At 37.1% G+C, this 19,123-nt stretch overlaps 1 protein-coding gene across 4 annotated transcripts in view; it reads left to right on the top strand.

Moving 5' to 3' along the window:
• JAKMIP2 (janus kinase and microtubule interacting protein 2) overlaps positions 1–19,123 on the top strand; it is a 177,672-nt gene that overhangs the window by 133,112 nt on the left and 25,437 nt on the right. For 3 of the 4 annotated variants that reach the window (XM_037801883.1, XM_037801881.1, XM_037801882.1), the window contains exons 11-19: positions 807–890; positions 1,566–1,628; positions 4,237–4,335; positions 5,469–5,567; positions 7,259–7,312; positions 8,230–8,295; positions 13,166–13,234; positions 14,721–14,798; positions 16,757–16,960. In XM_037801883.1, the coding sequence (XP_037657811.1) occupies positions 807–890; positions 1,566–1,628; positions 4,237–4,335; positions 5,469–5,567; positions 7,259–7,312; positions 8,230–8,295; positions 13,166–13,234; positions 14,721–14,798; positions 16,757–16,960 (816 nt within the window). The remainder of the gene's footprint in view (positions 1–806; positions 891–1,565; positions 1,629–4,236; positions 4,336–5,468; positions 5,568–7,258; positions 7,313–8,229; positions 8,296–13,165; positions 13,235–14,720; positions 14,799–16,756; positions 16,961–19,123) is intronic. The other variant, XM_037801884.1, reaches the window with a different exon arrangement.

Raw genomic sequence — 19,123 nt, 5'->3', positions numbered from 1 at the left:
TAAATATGGAAATGTTAAGAGTTGACAAAATGGGAAGGATGGTAGACATGCAGGCGTTAGAATATTTTTAATGTTTCCGTTTATTTGAATTATTTCATTCAAAGAGTACCAAAAGTAGTGATTAAAATCTTGGCCAAACACATGCTACTTAAAATCTAAGGAGGGAGATGTTTTTATTTATTACTGTATTTAAACCCAAGACAATCAAATGATAAAGTCTCAGTGACTTTGGGGAAAATTACTCAACCCTCTTGGTCTTGTTTCTTCATCTTAAGATCATTGACTGATGATCTTTAAACTCAGATTTGATAATGACACATTCATTAATTCATAGACAGTTAAGATTATGAGCTGGAATGAATAAAAAAAATAACATTATGGGGTACAAAGGCAGCTCTGAAAGAATGGGAAGTTATCTTTGTCAATCAAAATGGGAGAAGGCCATCCAAGAGGGGAACTCGTTCAAAGAGAGACGAGGAAAGTTACAGAGCACATTTAGGAAACAGGGAAATCACCAATATTCAAGAAGAGGACTGTGTGTTGAAGAGCAAGGGGGAAAGATTGGAAATTTAATAGAAGTTCTTGAATGCAAAGCTGAAGAGTTTGAAAATTTAACCAGATGGTAAAAAGAGCCACTGATAATTTTAAGCAAGAATCTAGATCAAAAAGGTAATTTAGAAGGACTGTCTTGTCAGAATTCCTTTTTATTTCTTCCCACTTTTTGAGTTCTAGGCAAGGAACATGTAGGGAGGGATAAAATGTATTACCATTTTATTTGTTGAGTTCTGAAATTTTGATTTCACTAGGCTCAAGAACAGCTTCAAGCAGAGGTGCTAAGATATAAAGCCAAAATTGAAGATCTGGAAGCAACTCTGGCTCAGAAAGGGCAGGTAGGCATTTGGTTGCTGGAACTTCTGCAGACACAGATAATTCAATGTGACCGTCCTCTAGATCACCCTGTGCATGAGGCAGCATCCAGGACACGGCTTGGCTCTCCACAGTGACCTTTTTCAAACTGTGTCAGAATGTTCAACTCTGTTTCTGTCCCCAATACTTTCCTGCCAGGGTGAGCCCAGCCACAACTGCGAATGAAGTTGGGCAAAAGAGAATGCCAGAGGAAGAGGAACCCTATAAAAATAGCCTAGCATTGTCATACTGCTAAGACAAGGACCCACCCCTCCAGCTGCATTCTTTGCCTCTATGCTACATTTATGGTTCTGCATTTTAATGTTTCCATTCATATGTATCTAGCCTGTGTGCATTCTGACCCTTTCCACTTTTTGCCTGTGTGGTCACTTCTGAGTCCCCAGAAGGCTGGTCCTGGATTATTCAGACTGTAAAAAGTAGAGATAGTGAGTGACAACAAGGAGAGGGTTAAATTTTTCTGGCAAATTTGGCCCCAGTGCCTTCGAATAAGGAGCTAGAAGGGGTGGGTGTCATTTGCCAGTCATTGGCAGGCAGGCACACCGGGTGAAAAGAAGACAGCTCTGGCAAAGTGGTTTGACAACACCTGCTCTTTCATGCCACTCTGAAATGCTGACTGCACGATATTCTTTGTCAAACAGGATTCACACTGGGTAGAAGATAAACAACTTTTCATTAAGAGAAACCAGGAGCTTTTAGAAAAGGTATGTTGGGCGCAACACCCTAGTGGGGCAGAGGAGAAAATGATGAGAGATCCAGGAGCAGCAGGGGGTGCTCTCAGGAGTGGCACAGGGGCCAGGGGAAGGGGAGGCTTTTCCGGCGCTGCACTCTCCTCTGCTGCGTGCTCAACTGCATCCCTGTCACCGCCATCACCATCAGTTAAGTGGCACGTGTGCATGGCTCTGCGCTGGGCATTGTGCAGACTTGAAAGGATGTGGTCCCTGAAAGCTATGGATTTGTTAACCATATGTATATATATACACTGTATACGTATTGTACATGTATATATATATATATACACACACACACATGCACACATCCTGTGTGTGGTTGTCCATCTACAAAACACTTGTTATTTTGTACTAGGAAGTGACAGAATATGACTCCTAGACCATGCTGCAACCTATCATAGACTGTATTCTCACTTTTAATCTTTTTGCTAAGCTTGGCTGTTTATATATTTTTTTTATTAAAAAAACTTTTTTAAGATGTATCCAAAGAACAAAACAGCGTGTCTAGGAAGTTGTTCAGCAAACTAAGATACTGAAGCATGGTTTAGGCCCAATAAATATAATTAATTTTGGTTATCTGAATATAGGCCTTTGATTTGGGGCAATTAAATATAATAAATTATCTTAAGTTCAAAGGTGGCTTTTCCTTTGGTGTTTACCTTCTGCAAATAATATAAAAGATTTAAAAACCATCTTACATGATCCCAACAAAAACAGAATTTCAAAGTCTGTTTGCAGGAAATAATTTTTATAGGTCGATCCAACGTGTTATGTATTATTTAGGATAATTTTACCATTTATTTGTACCAATATTTTCTACCCTTGACAAGTAATAAAAAGTTAACCACAGCACCCTCATAGGCATGGGGAGGAGAAAAATGCCTGTCCTCATATCTGAGTAATCTCTGCCCTACTCTGGCAAATCAGGATCTCCTAATGGCGGTATCTGAGAGTTCTAAATATTCATGCAGTTTAAAGTGGAACTCCACTGCCTGCATTTTCCAGCTCCAAAATTTTGCAAGAATGGGTGACACCATCACTCCCTGCATGAAGCAAGACAGAGATGATATGTAGAGGGTGGGTGGGGACCCCTATGTCTTTTTCTAGAGTTGAGTGCTGGTACTCTCAGGAAGGTTAAAGGTCCCTATATAGAAATATCATCAGGCATGGGCCGTGGTCTGTGAATTGCAATCTGAAAACCACTAATGGAATCATTAGTGCTAACCAGCAGAGCCAGCAATCTTCCCCAAATAGCCTATCAGTGATCCCAATTAAGGATTCTAGGAAGTAGACTCTCTTTTATAGTCTTAAGTCAACTTTTAAAAACTTCTGAACGTTCACTAGACCACAGACACCTAGTGTAAAACACTTGAGTTGATTCTATTAATTATTGTCACCTAATTTTCTCACTATATTCCCATATCATAAGGCTATGAGAAAATTAAGATTTTCCTAGGCTCAGAAATCTCTGGGAATAAGAGATTAAATTTCTTTATCATTTAAAAATAGTCCCCTTTATCTTGATTTCTGACTAAAAATGAAATTTTTGAGCTCAGGTTTCCAAGAGTAAAAGGAGAACAGTACTGAAAATAAAGTTAATCATTTTACTACAGGTATACATATTTTGGGAAGTAAGATTCATCCTATGATAAAGAGCCCATGGTTTTATATTTCTTACTGTGCATAAGGTCCACCCACTGAGCTAATATCAAAGACAGCCCAAACCTCCTGCAGTTTATGAAGATTTTCTGATCCCTTAAAATCCAAGGGATTTAGATATGGAGCCTGTCTACAGAGAGAGGGACGCTTGTACACAACTAACTTAATTCAAGGTTCCATCAGAAGGAAGAGGTATCACTTCTGAATCGTTAGACTGAGGAAGACTTTTATGGTAAGAGATGATAGAACTTGATGTTAAAGGATGTGTAGGATTTTCTCACATAGAGGAGAGTAGGGGAGACCTTTTAGGCAGAGAGATGAACAGATACAGAGCTCATGGAATGGTCAATTCATGGGGTAAATCAGGTTTTCTAGATTTTAGTGTATGTGAGTGTGTGTCAGTGTATGTGAGTGTAGAGATAAAAGTGATAACATCTGAAACTGGAAACCTGGTGGTAACAGATTAAGGTTTTGGAATTCCATAGTAAGGAGTTTGGCTTTATTCTTTAGGTAGTTGCAAGTCAGCAAAATTTTGTGTGATCAGAGCTGTTTATAAAAAATTACTTCTCTGAGAACTTGTACTTCAGAAAACATTACCAAATAAAAGGTGTCAATCCCCCCTATTTACATCTGTCCCCTGTCCCCAACCTACCACAGGGCATACTCTCAGATTTACGGTATCCCTAGACTTTTTCCCAAAGAATGGAGATGTCCTCCTGCAATTTCCTCTATGACCAGAAGAATTCAACCAAAGGATAACTAGAAGGAAAGTTAAGGTCTTATTTTATTCACAACTATTTGGAAAATGTTTTCACAGTCTAGACAATTTATTCACTGAGTAAATGAATGCTATCCATGCCTGCTTTGCAGTTTCAGATGATTTCTTGCAATGCTCACCTAACTTAAGAATTTACTTTATTAGATAGAAAAACAGGAGGCAGAAAATCACCGGTTACAACAGGAACTACAGGATGCCAGAGACCAGAATGAGCTGCTGGAGTTTCGAAACCTAGAGCTAGAAGTAAGGAAATGATAACAATAATAAAAAATAATCATAGCAACATACTTTGGCACCTACTGTGTGCTTGGTGCTGAATTAACTATTTCACATGCATCCTGTCATTTGAACCTCACAGCTACCCTTGACTTTATAGATGAGGCAACTGAAATTAAATGACTTGCCCAAGACCCGTGACTAGTAAGTGGTAAAGCCTTTATGCAACTCAGAACTGTCTGCTCAGAGACTGTACTTTTCAACACTACTGCCATTTTGAATGACAGATGACTAATTTTTAAAATAAAATTGACTTCAAACCTCATCAATATTTCATTGCTTTTAAATAATCATTTCCATCCTTCCTTGAATTTTGACTCATTAAAAGTGTTACTTCAAGAATTATATTCCAAAATACACTCTCCATAAAAATATTTTGTAACAAAAGTAGACACTTGAATTTATAAGTAAACATTTTTGTCCATAATGCATTTATGCAAAAGAAGGCTAAGAAGTAAGGTAACATGCTTTAGGAAATAAGTTGGTTAAGCTAAGCAAATTTCATATCATGTAAATCAAATCAGATTTTGATTGCATTATGCAGAATCTGACCTAGGGTCTGGTTGAACACGTGTTGGTATGTAAAGGATAAGAAAGATTTCCATTTGATTTCTCTGTTATTTTGCCAGTGGTTTCTTGATGAGATTATTTCAAATTAGTTCTGGATAAAAAGTTAACATTTGGAATGCTTGCGATGAAGAAGAGTAAGTCATCTTTTGTAGCCCACATATCTCACTCCTAAAGCCTGAGTGGATTGAAAATGCAAAAGGGTGTTAACTGCCATAAAACTTCATGGCAAGACCACTCTTTGTGATATATGAAGGCTCTAAATATTCATACAGTTTCCATTTGGGGCTCCACACATTTCCCAGATCGAAACATTGGCAAGAATGGATGGCTCTATCTATACATTTTCCTCCCATACCTCTTAGTTGCTAGGCAGTTCTTTCCCATTAAATTTAAGAATGAACTTCATTTTCCAAATGAGATATTGATAAACTGCTGAAATAGCATAAATAGAGAACCCAGACAACTGGTTTCATGTTTGATCAGTTGTTGCTTTTTTTTTTTAATTCCCACATTTTTCACTTTACTTCAAGGAAAGAGAGAGACGATCTCCTCCATTTAATCTACAAATTCACCCATTCTCAGATGGTGTGAGTGCTCTACAGATCTACTGTATGAAAGAAGGTGTCAAGGTAGGCAGATCCTTAATTTTTATGTTCGTAGAAATTAGAAAAACTGGGAATTGAAAAGGGGGGGGGGTTGGTCGTGACTGTTTTGTCTTTTGATCATATTAATCCACACTACTTAGGAAATGAAAATAGCCACATCTATTGGGAAAATCAATAGAACATAAACAAAATAAAGGTGTGACATATATATGAATGGTCACAGCAAAGAGAACCCAGAAAGCCATGGCTATTTAGAACAGAGTGACATAAAGAATGATACAGAATCAAAAGATATATTAAGATAATTATCTTTCTTTATCCAGGGGAAATAGTAAATAAATTCAATCCTTCAAGAAACAAGTTCTGCCAGATAAAAAAACCGTTAGTTGAGTCCCTTTGCTTTGCTGTTCTAGGTGCCATGCAATTCATAATTATGAAATTTCAGAGGTAGAAGAGATCGTAAAATCATCCAACCCACCATCTCTTTTATATGTTTAATTGAGGAAGGATTTCTCTTTGGAGAGACTTAGAGTTGGTAACATACTGCTCATTTAGACAAAACATAATTCTGTCTTTAGTGATATTAGAATGCATTTAAACATAAAGGTTGAATTTAAGTGGCTTGTCTCCTGGAAAATATACTGTACTTCAAGCTAGTGAAATCACATTGTGAAAATCTACTCCAGAGGTAAAGCTAGAGAGCCTTCTGCTATTTCTGGTCTTTTCACCTTCTGCATGGCTTACCCTGTTCCCACTCTGAGCTGCCAAACCTACCTGCTTTAGTAGCCTTCTCTCTACTATGAGATTTAGCTAGATTTCCCTTTCCTGCTGGCAGTGCTCTGCTATACTGCTGTTTGAACGTGAGTAAGAGGAGAAAATGATAGAGGATAAAAAGAGGATGGGGAAATGATAGTTGTGCTGCCTTGTCTTCCATCTTAAAACACCTGTATGGTGTTTATTAAACTTTTGGCCTTCCTGGGCTACATGAAAAGTTGTAAACCAAAGAAATTTTTTGATTCAACTCAAATTAAATGTAAAGCAACTTATTTTGTATTTCCTTAGATTCTTTTTCTTAGATAAGTCACAAACAACCTGATACAATGAAAATAACTTATATAAAGCCTAGGGAACTCTTTCAAGTAGTGTTCAGCTGCTTCAAACTGACTCAAGCGATATTACAAAAATCAACTGTGTCCCATAGAATGAAATTAATGCTAAATACCTTTAAAAAAAAGGAATTTTACTGTAGTTTTCTACATGGTGGTCAAAATTCAACGGTCACAATTCTGTTAATTAGAATGAAATTGATTGATTATTTATATTATTACCTATTACTTTTCTTTATGCCTGAACTCTTCCATAATTGAACAATAAAGTGTGTCAATTATAAGAAAAAAAGGCAATGAGCATTTTTTGAGCCCTTACTTCACACCAGACTCTTTCAAACACATTCTCCTTCAGATCAGCCTATAAAGGAGGTGATTATCTCCAAACTGCAAAATTGAAAATAAACTGTTGAATAGTTTGCTCAAGTTCACACAGCTTATAAGAAGCAGAGTAGCAACTTATACCCAGGTCTGCCTGATTGAAGGTAATCCAAGGAAGTATAGGCCTTAAAATGTCTTACCTGTCTTAAGGCTCGGGCACTGTTAGAATGCTAGGCTGTATTCGTGTCTTTGATTTAAACGTAAATCAAATCCTCCTTGATCTTGCAGGACGTGAACATCCCTGATCTTATAAAGCAGCTTGATATCTTAGGTGATAATGGGGTAAGTAATGAATTATAAATTCACTAAAGATTTGAATTTGCCTAAATAGGGGCAAGAAATACTTGCTAGTGTATCATGTGTAAATTAAAAAGCAAGTGAGATGCCACGGTCACCTAAGGATTCAGCTCCCTGGACATAACTACATTACCATACAACTTGGCTACAGGGCTGTAAGGACCTCTGGATGGTAGTGACATAAATGGGACCAGGTAATGTACCTTTCATGGGCAGGTTTCAGGTTTGAACGCAAACCACATTTGCAATGATTAAAGTTAATTACTGTCTGACTGTTGCTCGGAGGCACCCAGTGTGAAATTAATCAGTCATGCATTTGGAAATGCTGCTAAATAGTGGGGTTGGTAGCAGCACCATAAAAATGGACCAGGAAGCCGCAATCTCTTTTCTTTCTGAAAACACCTTCCAGGCAGGGTCAGGGCATATTAATTCAGTGAGAGGACCATTCATTAAGATACAAGATAAATGGTGCATGTATGTCTAGGGTTCAAGGAGTCGCACCATTTTTTTCCCTTGAAAAATTATCAAAGGAGAAAACAGAATCAATTAAAATCACATCAAACTGCTATGAGGAAACTGCTCTGTATTTCATTTTGGTTTCTGTTTTTCTGATAATATGAAATATGTTTATAGTGAACCGTAAAAATCAACTCAGCATTAGCGAGATATTCACCTTCAGTGTACTTTTTAAAGGTTTTATATTGACTCTTTGAATTATTACTGAGCAGAAGAAAACATTTGCTGAGTTTCCATGTTTGCATATACAGGAGTGTCTGTGGCAGGTAGGCAGTTTTTCTGATAGTGTAAATAATACTATAAATGTCTTCAGCTTATTTTCTTTCTCTTCTCTCCTTTTTTTTTCTTGTTTTTGTGTATTTGTTTTGTTTTGTTTTTGTCCACAGAATTTAAGAAATGAAGAACAAGTGGCCATAATTCAGGCCAGCACTGTGTTGTCCCTAGCAGAAAAGGTAATAAATCCTATTAGCATTTCAAATATGCCAGTGGCTTGTTTAACACACAAAGAGTAGGGTATGGAGAAAAAGGACAGTCTCTGTTCACATGATAACTTTGACTATTTGAATACTTAATAAATATTTTCTTTTTAAGGGTGATACAACCCAGATAGATTGAGAATAGACAATAAAAAGTCTATTCACTGATTTGAGGTGGACAGATGATTACTGCTTTGAAGTCTCTTAAAAATATATAGAAAATTCTTTAAAAATGGAAAACCTTTTGGATTACATTATTCAAGCAATTCTTACCAAACTGGAAAACCAACAAAAGATGGATTTCTGTTAAGTGGTAAAACTGGAGCATTGCTCTTTTTATAGATGTTTCTTTGGATCTGTGAAAACCATGTGTTTCCCAACTGACTACTGTCGCTTGGTGGTGGCTCCTCAGTCTCACAAAGAAAGCCCAGCCCTGGGTGTGCTCTCTCCCCCTTGTGGCTAAACCTAGTAAATGGCAGGAAGACGGAGAGAAAAAGAAAGAGCCAAGGGGAGAAGCTTGATAACTGGCGCTTTGAGAATCTGTGTGTTGTTGAGAATCATGTGCACACAATTAGATAAAATGAGAACTATATACATTCTTGGAGAGGTTTCTTAATTCTCAATTATATAAAAAGCTTCTTACAAAGTAAATGAAAACAGGCAATCAGCTTCCTCCAATCTGGAATGGGGATGCATTCTACTTTTCAAATGACTCAGTTAAGTAACTCAAACAAAAAACAATGACAAAGAAAAAATGGGAGAGGTAGGGAGAAGGACTGCTATAAAATATAAATATACTTAGGAGATACTGAAATGATCCCATTTTGGATTCTGATTCATAACAAGATAGAAGGAAGGACCTTTTGCTGACAATGGGGAAGTTTTAACATGAAATGGGTATCAGATGACAAAATTAATTAGTGTTGGTTGTAAATTGTGAAAATGGCCTTGTGGTTATGATAAAAAGAAATAAATATTTTTAAAGGCCTTATATATTAGAGATGCATATTGAAGTATTTACATGAAAATGACACAAACTCTGAGATCTGTCCTTTAAAAACTTGTTTCCTTCATGATATAAATGGACCAGTCTTAATTACAGACCTGATCACTTTCCTCCCCATCAAATAACACCCCAATATCCCTAACACAAGGTCCAGAATCCTGAACTTGGCAAGACAGCCCTCTGGGATTCCCTTATCTGCTTCTCCAGTAGCCCCTCTCGTCACTTCCTCCATCACTACCTAAGTTTCAGCCCCAAACAAATTCTTTTTTTTCTTCATTAGAGAAGTTGTGGTTTTACAGAACAATCATAAATAAAATAAAGGATTCCAATATATCACCCAGTTATTAACACTTTGCATTGTAGTGGAACATTTGTTACAATGGATGATAGCACATTTTTATAATTGTACTATTAACTATAATCCATGGTTTATTAGGACCCCAACCTTATAGTCTCTCTCAGGCCTTTAAACTGTTTTCTGTACCTAGAAGACTTTCCCTTCTTCCCTTTCCATCTTTGCCTTGCTGAATCCTACTCATTAGATTTCCCCATACATACAGGAAGCCTTCCTATTCCCCCAAGCCCAATTAAGTGTGCTTTCTCAGTGTTGCCACAGTGACCTGTACTTCCACTATCATGACTTTTAACAATTGTGTTGCAATTGCCCCTTTACTTTTGTTATACCCACCACTAGACTATAAGCTCCGTAAGGACAAACATGGTATCTGCTTTTCACCCTTTGTTTCTCTACCTCTTCACACCAGTCCAGCACCCAATAGGTGACTGATGAATATTTACTGAAGGAGTGAATGAATGAATATCTGAACACTCACAAGATCCTGTTCCAATGACACAAGGAGAGGCACAGAGATAAAGAAAATAGTCTGTACCAGCATCTCTGCTATGTTCATTGGGCAGTGATTGCCAGAGCGTCTCATTCAACTGGAGTTACAAAGGGATATGATTCTATATTGCAAGAAAATTGGCCTTTTTTTAAGACTGCAAAGAAAACTTAGGCTGAGTCTATGAAAAATGAGGATTAGAAAGGGGAAGGAAGGGAAAAATAGGCCTGATGTGCCTCACATTTACTTAGATTGGTGGAAGAAAATTTTCTCGCCCTTCCCTGTGTGGGTGTGGTGCAACTTGTTCTTAATCATAACCAACACTTACATAGTGCTGTTTTGTGCCAGGCATTGTTCTAACTGCTGAAATCTACATACTATTATTATCCCCATTTTAAACATGAGGAAACTGAAGCATAGAGAAGGTAGGTAACTGCTGACCTAGAAAATGATGGAGTTGGGATTCACACCCAAGTAGACTGCATGAATCAAGAGGTCCATGATCTTTTTAAGTACGGCACCAAATTTCTTCTCAAGCGTCCTTTTAAAAGCAGAAAGTAGCCAATACAGACCATGTAGGAGCTGGTCTATTAGAGCTATAGCCAGTTATCCCATAACTCCACTCATGTCCTTTGCACTATGCTACAAAGCAAGGAACGAGATAAGTAAGACACAAGCTTGCCCTTAAAGGACTCATGGTCTGTGCAGTTGCCCTTCGTATGAATTGTTGGGAGTCACAGATTAAAGTCAGCACCTACCTTTGGGTTTCACAGATAAAAGTTCCTGCCTCTAAGTAATTCTAAATGTTAACCTGTGAATTTTCTGAGATTTTGAATTTGAATAGCACTCTACAAGGCTAGTAATGGGAGTATGCTCTTTAGCCAGAAATTGAGCCTAGACAAAAATCTAAAAAAGCTCATCCTATCGTGACTTTGTGTGAAAAAATAATAATAGCAGTGACTGTAATTCTTAATTGAGTACGTACTATGGGCCAGGTACTGAGCTAAACACTGTACATGCATTTTCTTGTTATTCCTCACAACATCCTTCAAAGGGACCACAATTTTCATTTCACAGATGAGGAAACTGCTGCTTGGGATGTTAAGCTATTTGTCTTGGATTATATAACTAGTAAGGAGCAGGAGCAATGCAAAAATCTAGGTTTAAAGCACATGCCTTAACTACTTCAATTCACAGTACTCTTAACAATATGATTTTTAAAAGAATTTGCTTCTTGTTGACAAAAGACTGGTGTTTCGATTTGCTAAAGCTTCCGGAATGCAATATACCAGAAATGGATTGGCTTTTACAATGGGGATTTATTAGTTTACAAATTTACAGTTCTAAGGCCATGAAAATATCCCAGTTAAGGCATCAACAGGGGGATACCTTCTCTGAAGAAAGGTCGCTGGCATCCAGGGTTCTTCTGTCACATGGGAAGGCACATGGCCAATGTCTGCTGGTCCTTCTCTCTGGGGTTTTGTTGCTTTCAGTTCCTGGCTTTCTCAGCTTCTCCGGAGGCTTACCTCTAAGCTTCTCTGGGTATTTGGCTCTCTGGCTTTTTTCTGTCTGTTATCCTCTAATAAAGGCCTCCAGTAAGCAATTAAGACCCACCCTGGATGAATCACATCTCAGTTGAAACAACCTAATTAAAAGGTCCCACCCACAGTAGGTCTGCAGCCACAAGAATGGATTAAAAGAACATGGCTTTTTGTGAGACACATAACAGCTTCTCATGACCAGCAAGTGAAACAAAGAATTGTTGTAAAGCTTGACAATGTGCAATTGCAATATGAGGCTATTTACCAGAAACCCATGACTTTGACTGAAATTTATTTCAAGGGGAAGCCATGTGTATGGAAGAAGAACTGATGATTAGCACCTCTCCCCACTCAAAGTACATTTTACTTTCACCATGTTCTCTCCAACCAAGGGGTGATTGGGCATAATGGCCCCCCTGAATAGCCAGACTCTTGTATACAGAAATGCTCAGTTCACCACAGATAAATTAAAAAGAAGTATCTGGTAGTAGGGCACATTTCTAACAATATAAACACACAAAAAAAACAATGTTAATCAAAAACTAGATTTAATTGCCTTCTGGGAAAAGTGAAATACATGGATTAATCCCTTAATCTTTGTAATATTATCAATCCCATTCTACAGATAAGATGGTTGAGGCTTAGAGAAGTCAGGTCATATAGCCACAAAGAGCTAAAGAGGGATTAGAGTCAAGGTAGTCTGCCTCTAGAACCCACTTGCTTAATTATTATGCCACATTGACTCCCTAAATAAGAAGCTGATGTTTAACCTGATAGAGTCCCTTTATAATAATTTGTTCTATTAAACTATGTATTTGTTAGGATCATACCATATTATTCAAGTTATAAACTCATTCAAAGTGTTCAGTGATGCTATCTAATAGAATGTGCCTTAAAAAGAATAAGTTCATTTTATTTGATTTAAATTTCTCCACAAAATGACTTCTTTACTACTTGGCTATAATCAGTTTCATATATTGAAAAGTTAACACATCTCCTGTCTCACCTGGCCTTCTTTCTTTTACCATGCTCCCTCCAACAATGGAGCAATTGAATATGAAATCTCTTCTGCCTGGAATACTTCCCATTATTTTTGCCTAATCATCTCCAACTCGTCCTTCAGACCCCAGTGCAATTGTCACTTTCAAGAAAGCTTCACATGATGTTCTTTAGTGAGGACAAAAATCTCTCCAGTCTTGTTCACCACTGCAGTCCTAGTACTTAGCATGATGACTGACACATGGTAGACATTAATGAATGCATTTGTTGAATGAATGAACAAATGAATACATGGAAGACTATAGTCTAGCTAAGGTAAAAATGCACTAAGCTTTACTTTTAGCCCTCATTCTTCTTTGGCAATATGAAAGGAGAAGCCTGAGTATCTCAGTGGACAGCATGAAAGATATATATTATATGAGACTATCATGTGACACTTTGTCTTGTTTACCCCTTAGTGGATCCAGCAGATTGAAGGAGCAGAGGCTGCCCTGCATCAGAAAATGATGGAACTGGAAAGTGACATGGTGAGTACACAGATGGAGTATCAGAAAAAGAAAAGAAAGATGAAGGCAAATGGAAAATGACAGTCTCCTCTACCAGTTTTATCTGACACTGATGAAAGTTTGTAGTCTTTTCACTAGTTTGTATGTAGACTGTGGACCAAAATTCCCAGAAGTATCCAATAATTTCAATTTATATACTTCCATACAAAGCATGTTGTGTCTTTGTCATATTTCCAAATATGCCAAAAGTAATGCTAAAGAAAAATATTAGGTATTTTCGTCTTTTTTTTTAAGCTAAATAATTTTCTTACATTATGTAACTGTCAAGTAAAAATTACAGAATTTATGGGTGTACCTCTGATTTTAAAATCCCTAAACCTAGAAATCAGCCATTATGAACTTATAGGGATGCATAGAATTTTATAACAAGATGGTCTTTAATGCCATCATTATTACTAAAACAACATGTAATAGGTTCCTATCAGATCAAGGATGTTGTAATAAGGGCAACAACTTGCATTTGTATAGCATGGTACAGCTTATAAACCATTTCCTTATATTTTAGACAGGGTTACATCTTACCAAGAGGTTAAGCTCTAAAGTCAAAGTATATAACAAGAACCATTTGTTTTCAAATTTAACCCTGGAAAATTCTTTAAATTCACAAATATGAATTGAGCCATAGCTTGTACCAGGCATTGTTGTAAGCACCGGGACCTGGAGGTAATCAGAAAAGCCACCAAGAAAATTACTGCATACAGATATGCAGTCTCTTGAAAGTCAGCTCAACCAGGTTTTACTCCAGTGTTGGAAGAGATCTTGTGTCTTCAGCCAAGCCCCCAAAGAAATAATTGGCTTGCCTTTTAAGGCCATGTTGTACAAAAAGATATCTTTTTACATGCTAGAATTACATACGGCATAGCCAGGTGCTCACAATAGGAGAGGCACACAGGAACCGAGGACAAGCGACAGAATGTCAGATTTACTTCTCTCATCTCACAATGGCAGATGCTCATTCACTGAGTGACTTTATGGGTGGAATCAGCCCCAATATTTAAATGACCATTTGTCTCCATGTCTGCTAATTATACAGAGGAATGCGAGTAAGTTGTTTATTATATAATTCTATATTTTATTTCACAATTCTTACACAAATATAATATTGCGCTATTTTCACACAGATATGTTTACTTAACACTTATCTTGTTAAGATCTATCCTTAATCACATCCTCTCAGACTAGCATAAAAATCTTTTAGAGCATTCCATGTGGATTTTTCATTGTATTTTTATGCTTCTTTCCATTGATTTTCACATTCTCTGTGTGAGACTATGAGACTATGAAAGTTGAATTGTGTCTCTAGTAGACAAAATCTATGGTCCTACAAATGTTAGTGATTTGTTTTGTGGTTGAATTTGAGCAAACATTAACCAATACAATTCATATATCGCTTTTTATTCAACTAAGTTATCATTCTATTTATCAGTATGGCTTTTGTTTTTAATAGGAACAGTTCTGCAAAATCAAAGGCTACCTGGAGGAAGAATTAGATTATAGAAAACAAGCTCTCGACCAAGCATACATGGTAGGTACACCAAGCTATAAAGATTACCCAGAGTGTTTGTGAATGCTATACTATAGACTAAGCTTCCTATTTAATTTTCTCATGCCATGTCCTAGAATAGACTACAACATGCTTGGCATTTGTTCATTTGTTTCCAGTTATAATTTTAGAACAAATTGATCTCTAGCTCTTGGATTTTTTTCATGTTCTTATTAAATTTAATATACAATATATAATGACACTTCGTTTTTTAAAATATATGTTGTTAAATACTATTTAAATGTAAGACAAATTGGATGGCACTATAGATTGAAGAGAAATTTTATTAAATCATATTCAAATGTTTGGGAGCCTAATCTAGTAGCATAATAATGCTTTCAGTGTTATGCATAATTTTAATTCATTTATTTATCTCAGCAACCCTATGAGGTATAGGTCATATTATCATCTCTGTTGTATATATGAGGAAACTAATGCTTAGAGAAGGTATGAACTTTTCCCAAGCTAGAAAGTGGTGGTTTACGTTTAACTCCAGATATTATACCCTTAACCAGCAAGTGTAGCTATGTGGGTTAAAACATTGTGACTTCTCTCTCACAGATATGAATTCCTCTTTACCAAATTCATATCACCTAATTCCTGATATTTGGTTAGTTTGCATTTCTTCTCCTGTATGCCTTCTATTAATTCATAGTGATTACTCAAGAGAAAATGAGCAAACTTAAAAGAGGAATGGTATAAGAGATTTCTAGTAAAGGTTTTCTTAATGCTTTTCTAGAAGCAGTCTGAGTCACTTTTGGGAAAAGAGTGAAGTACATAGCCCCTGCTTGTAACAAAGATGGATTAGTATTCCTCCTCCAAAATAAGAGATTCTCAGCATTATTTGATGGGGAAAAGGGAAAATGAAAGCTGGTCACTTGTTAGAGAATAAAGAAGGAGGTGCTGTTGCCCTCCCTTTCCCCACTTCCTCCCGGGCCTCCCCTACCTATAAATAAGATTAAGCTGTGTATTCATGTAGCCCCCACAACTATTGAGTACTCGTTCAGACAAACATATTTAACTCTAAAAAGAGGGGATTTGCTTGTTCCGGGACAAGAGCCAGGAAAACGTCCCTCCCAGGACATGTTCAGTCACCACTGCCATAGTTAAGAAGGATAAGGTTGTAGACTTTGGTAACTGTGTCTGAAGCATGTAAAAAAAAATAAATTAAATTAGAAATTAAAAAAAAAAAATCTGAAACAGGCCCTGGACTAGAAACTTGTTCTCTGAGGACCCATATGAGAGCAGTAGACCCTTCATCTAAAAAAAAAAGAAGACTCAAGAAGGCATTTGATACCTAGAGCAACCAAAAAATCTCAGACTGTGCAAAGTAGACCTCACCTCATTCCAAAGACTCTAGGCCATTTTTAGATCAAATTTCCCAATATTATTTCCAGAAAAAAAATATGGACACCATAAAGGCATCATCAAGTACAGAGGTTTATCATGTGAGAGAGATGGCATTTTTTATATGGAATATTGCTCCAATTTCAAATATTTTGTGTCTGCTTAGATTACTTTTCAATAGTTATTCCTAAAAGCAGAGACACCATAATAGATGTCTTTAAATATCTGAAGGACTGTTAAATGGAAGCAAGAACAAACTCATTCCTCAGCTACATTTGAAAATAGAATGAGGGACAGTGATTATAAGGACTTTCTAACATTTAAAGATATGTGAAGTTGAAAGGATCTCAAGAAAGAAAAATGCCCATCACTAGAAATTCACATATTGGCCAAATGACCCTTTAGGAATATTTTAAAGGGGGTTGTCAGAAGGGCAGTTAGACTGTATAAGCTTTGAAATTTCTTCTATTGCTAAGACCTGTAAGAATGAAGTAATACAAATATTAATACGTGCATACATACATGTACATTCACACATCATTCATAAATGCTAATAAGTGCCAAAATTAGACCTTTATGATTCTGTTTGCCAGAGAATACAGGAACTAGAAGCCACTTTGTACAATGCTCTGCAGCAAGAAACTGTTATCAAGTTTGGTGAACTGTTAAGTGAAAAACAGCAAGAGGAGCTGAGGACGGCAGTAGAAAAGTTACGGCGGCAGATGCTGAGAAAGAGCAGAGAGTATGACTGTCAGATTCTTCAGGAGAGAATGGAGCTCTTGCAGCAAGCCCATCAGGTGAGGACTGAGTTACTCCATCTGCATATTAGTCCTTAGTAAATGAGACTTAATACTAAGTACATGATCCCAGCATCTCCTGGAGAAGCCTAGGTTATTTTCAGAAAGTAAAGTAAATAACAATTGTTTTACACCAGCACAAAAAACCTTCATTCAGAAACAGGTTGACAATTTTGTAATGATTCAATGTTGAGAAAACTGGCATTTCAAAGGCATTGCATATTGCTGCTATTTTTAAAGCTAGTTCATCATGAAACGCCCTTTGAATCTCCTGGAATCTGATTATTTCACCTATGCGGGGAAGCAGGACTCACTCTAGGGCAGAAATAATGTTTTCCTCCTATTACTCATCCCAGTCCATAGCCAAGCCTAATAAAATAATCTAAACAGGGTAAAAGAGAACAATGCCGTTCTCTTTATTCCCAGAACAAATAGCAACAAAAACAAAGGCCGGAAACTGCCATTTACCTACTGGCATTTTCTACATGTCAGACACTATAAACTAAGGGTTCTACTCACATATTTTATTTAATCTTAACAAAAGCCTTAAGAGGTAGGTATTCTTATTATCCCAATTTTGAAGATAATGATAACCAGGGGTAAGAGTGCTTAAGGAATTTGCCCAAGGTGATGTGGATGTTAACCAACAAAACCAGGATTGCAACCCAGATCTGCCTAACTCCAAGCCCAGTGTACAAAACCACTGCACTGAACTGTCATATTATAGCTTGAGTCATCCATGATTTATATGGTTCAACTAGACCAGCAAGAAGGCGCAAAATAAATACCCATTACTAATTGCCAGCCAAAATTCTTAGTTCCAACTCTTCATGTCATAGCTTAACAGATGGGGTTTTGGTCAAAAAACAGAATTGAAAGTGCTAGGCTGTAGTATTTAGTACTTGGAAGTTGTAAAAGCAACTAGTACAAAATCTACCTGGGCTTTACAGGAGGTAAGAATCATGTGTTTATCAGAGATGAAGGTGAGTGGAAAAAGAACAGGGAATATTTTATGGTACCCATAATGATGCTTAGCACACTTCAGATGCAGCCAGATGCTTTGTGGATATTTACAGACTAACAAATCACCCAAATTAGTGGCAAACTCGGAAGCAATTTGTCCCAGAAATGATTAATACATGTATGCTTATTTTAATGACCCTTGGACTTTTTTTTTTAATTCAGTTTTATTGAGGTATATTCACTTACCATACAGTCATCCATGGTGTACAATCAGCAGTTCACAATACCATCACATAGCTGTGCATTAATCACCCCAATCAATTTTTGAACATTTTCTTTACACCAAAAAGAATAAAAATAAGAATAAAAGATGAAAGTAAAAAAGAACTCTCAAATTGTTCCATTCCCCCATCCCACCCTATTTTTCATTTAGTTTGTGTCCCTATTTTTCTACTCATCCATCCATATACTGGATAAAGGGAATGTGAGCCACAAAGTTTTCACAATCACACCATCACACCATGTAAGCTACATAGTTACTCAATCATTTTCAGGAATCAAGGGGGTTGCAGTTCGACAGTTTCAGGTATTTCCTTCTAGCTATTTCCAATACACTAAAACCTAAAAGGGGATATCTATCTAGTGCATAAGAATGCCCTCCAGAGTGACCTCTCAACTCCATTTGAAATCTCTCAGCCACTGAAACTTTATTTTGTTTCATTTCACTTCCCCTTTTTGGTCACGAAGATATTCTCAATCCCATAATACCAGGTCCACGCTCGTCCCTGGGAGTCCATATCCTGCATTGCCAGGGAGATTTACACCCCTGGGAGTCATGTCCCATGTAGAGGGAAGGGCAGTGAGTTCACCAGCCAAGTTGTCTTAGCTAGAGAGAGAGGGCCACATCTCAGCCACAAAGAGATTCTCTGGGGGAAACTCTTAAGCCAGTTATAAGTAGGCTTAGCCTCTTCTTTGCAGTACAAGCTTCATAAGGGCAAGCGCCGAGATTGAGGGCTCAGCATACCAAATTGTCAGTTCTCAATGTTTGTGAGAATATTAGTAATAATCCAGGTGGGGATGTCCAACATTTCTGCATTTTTCCTCAGTCCCTTAGGGGGTCCCTACAAATATATTTTATTCTCTGTCCACATTACTTTGGGATGTATCACTATTTCACACTAACCTGTACAAACCCACCAG

Source organism: Choloepus didactylus, chromosome 13 (genome assembly GCF_015220235.1).
Source record: "Choloepus didactylus isolate mChoDid1 chromosome 13, mChoDid1.pri, whole genome shotgun sequence".
NCBI lineage: Eukaryota > Metazoa > Chordata > Mammalia > Pilosa > Megalonychidae > Choloepus > Choloepus didactylus.
The sequence above is the reverse complement of the archived record's forward strand: the minus strand, read 5'-3'. Positions and strand labels throughout refer to the sequence as shown.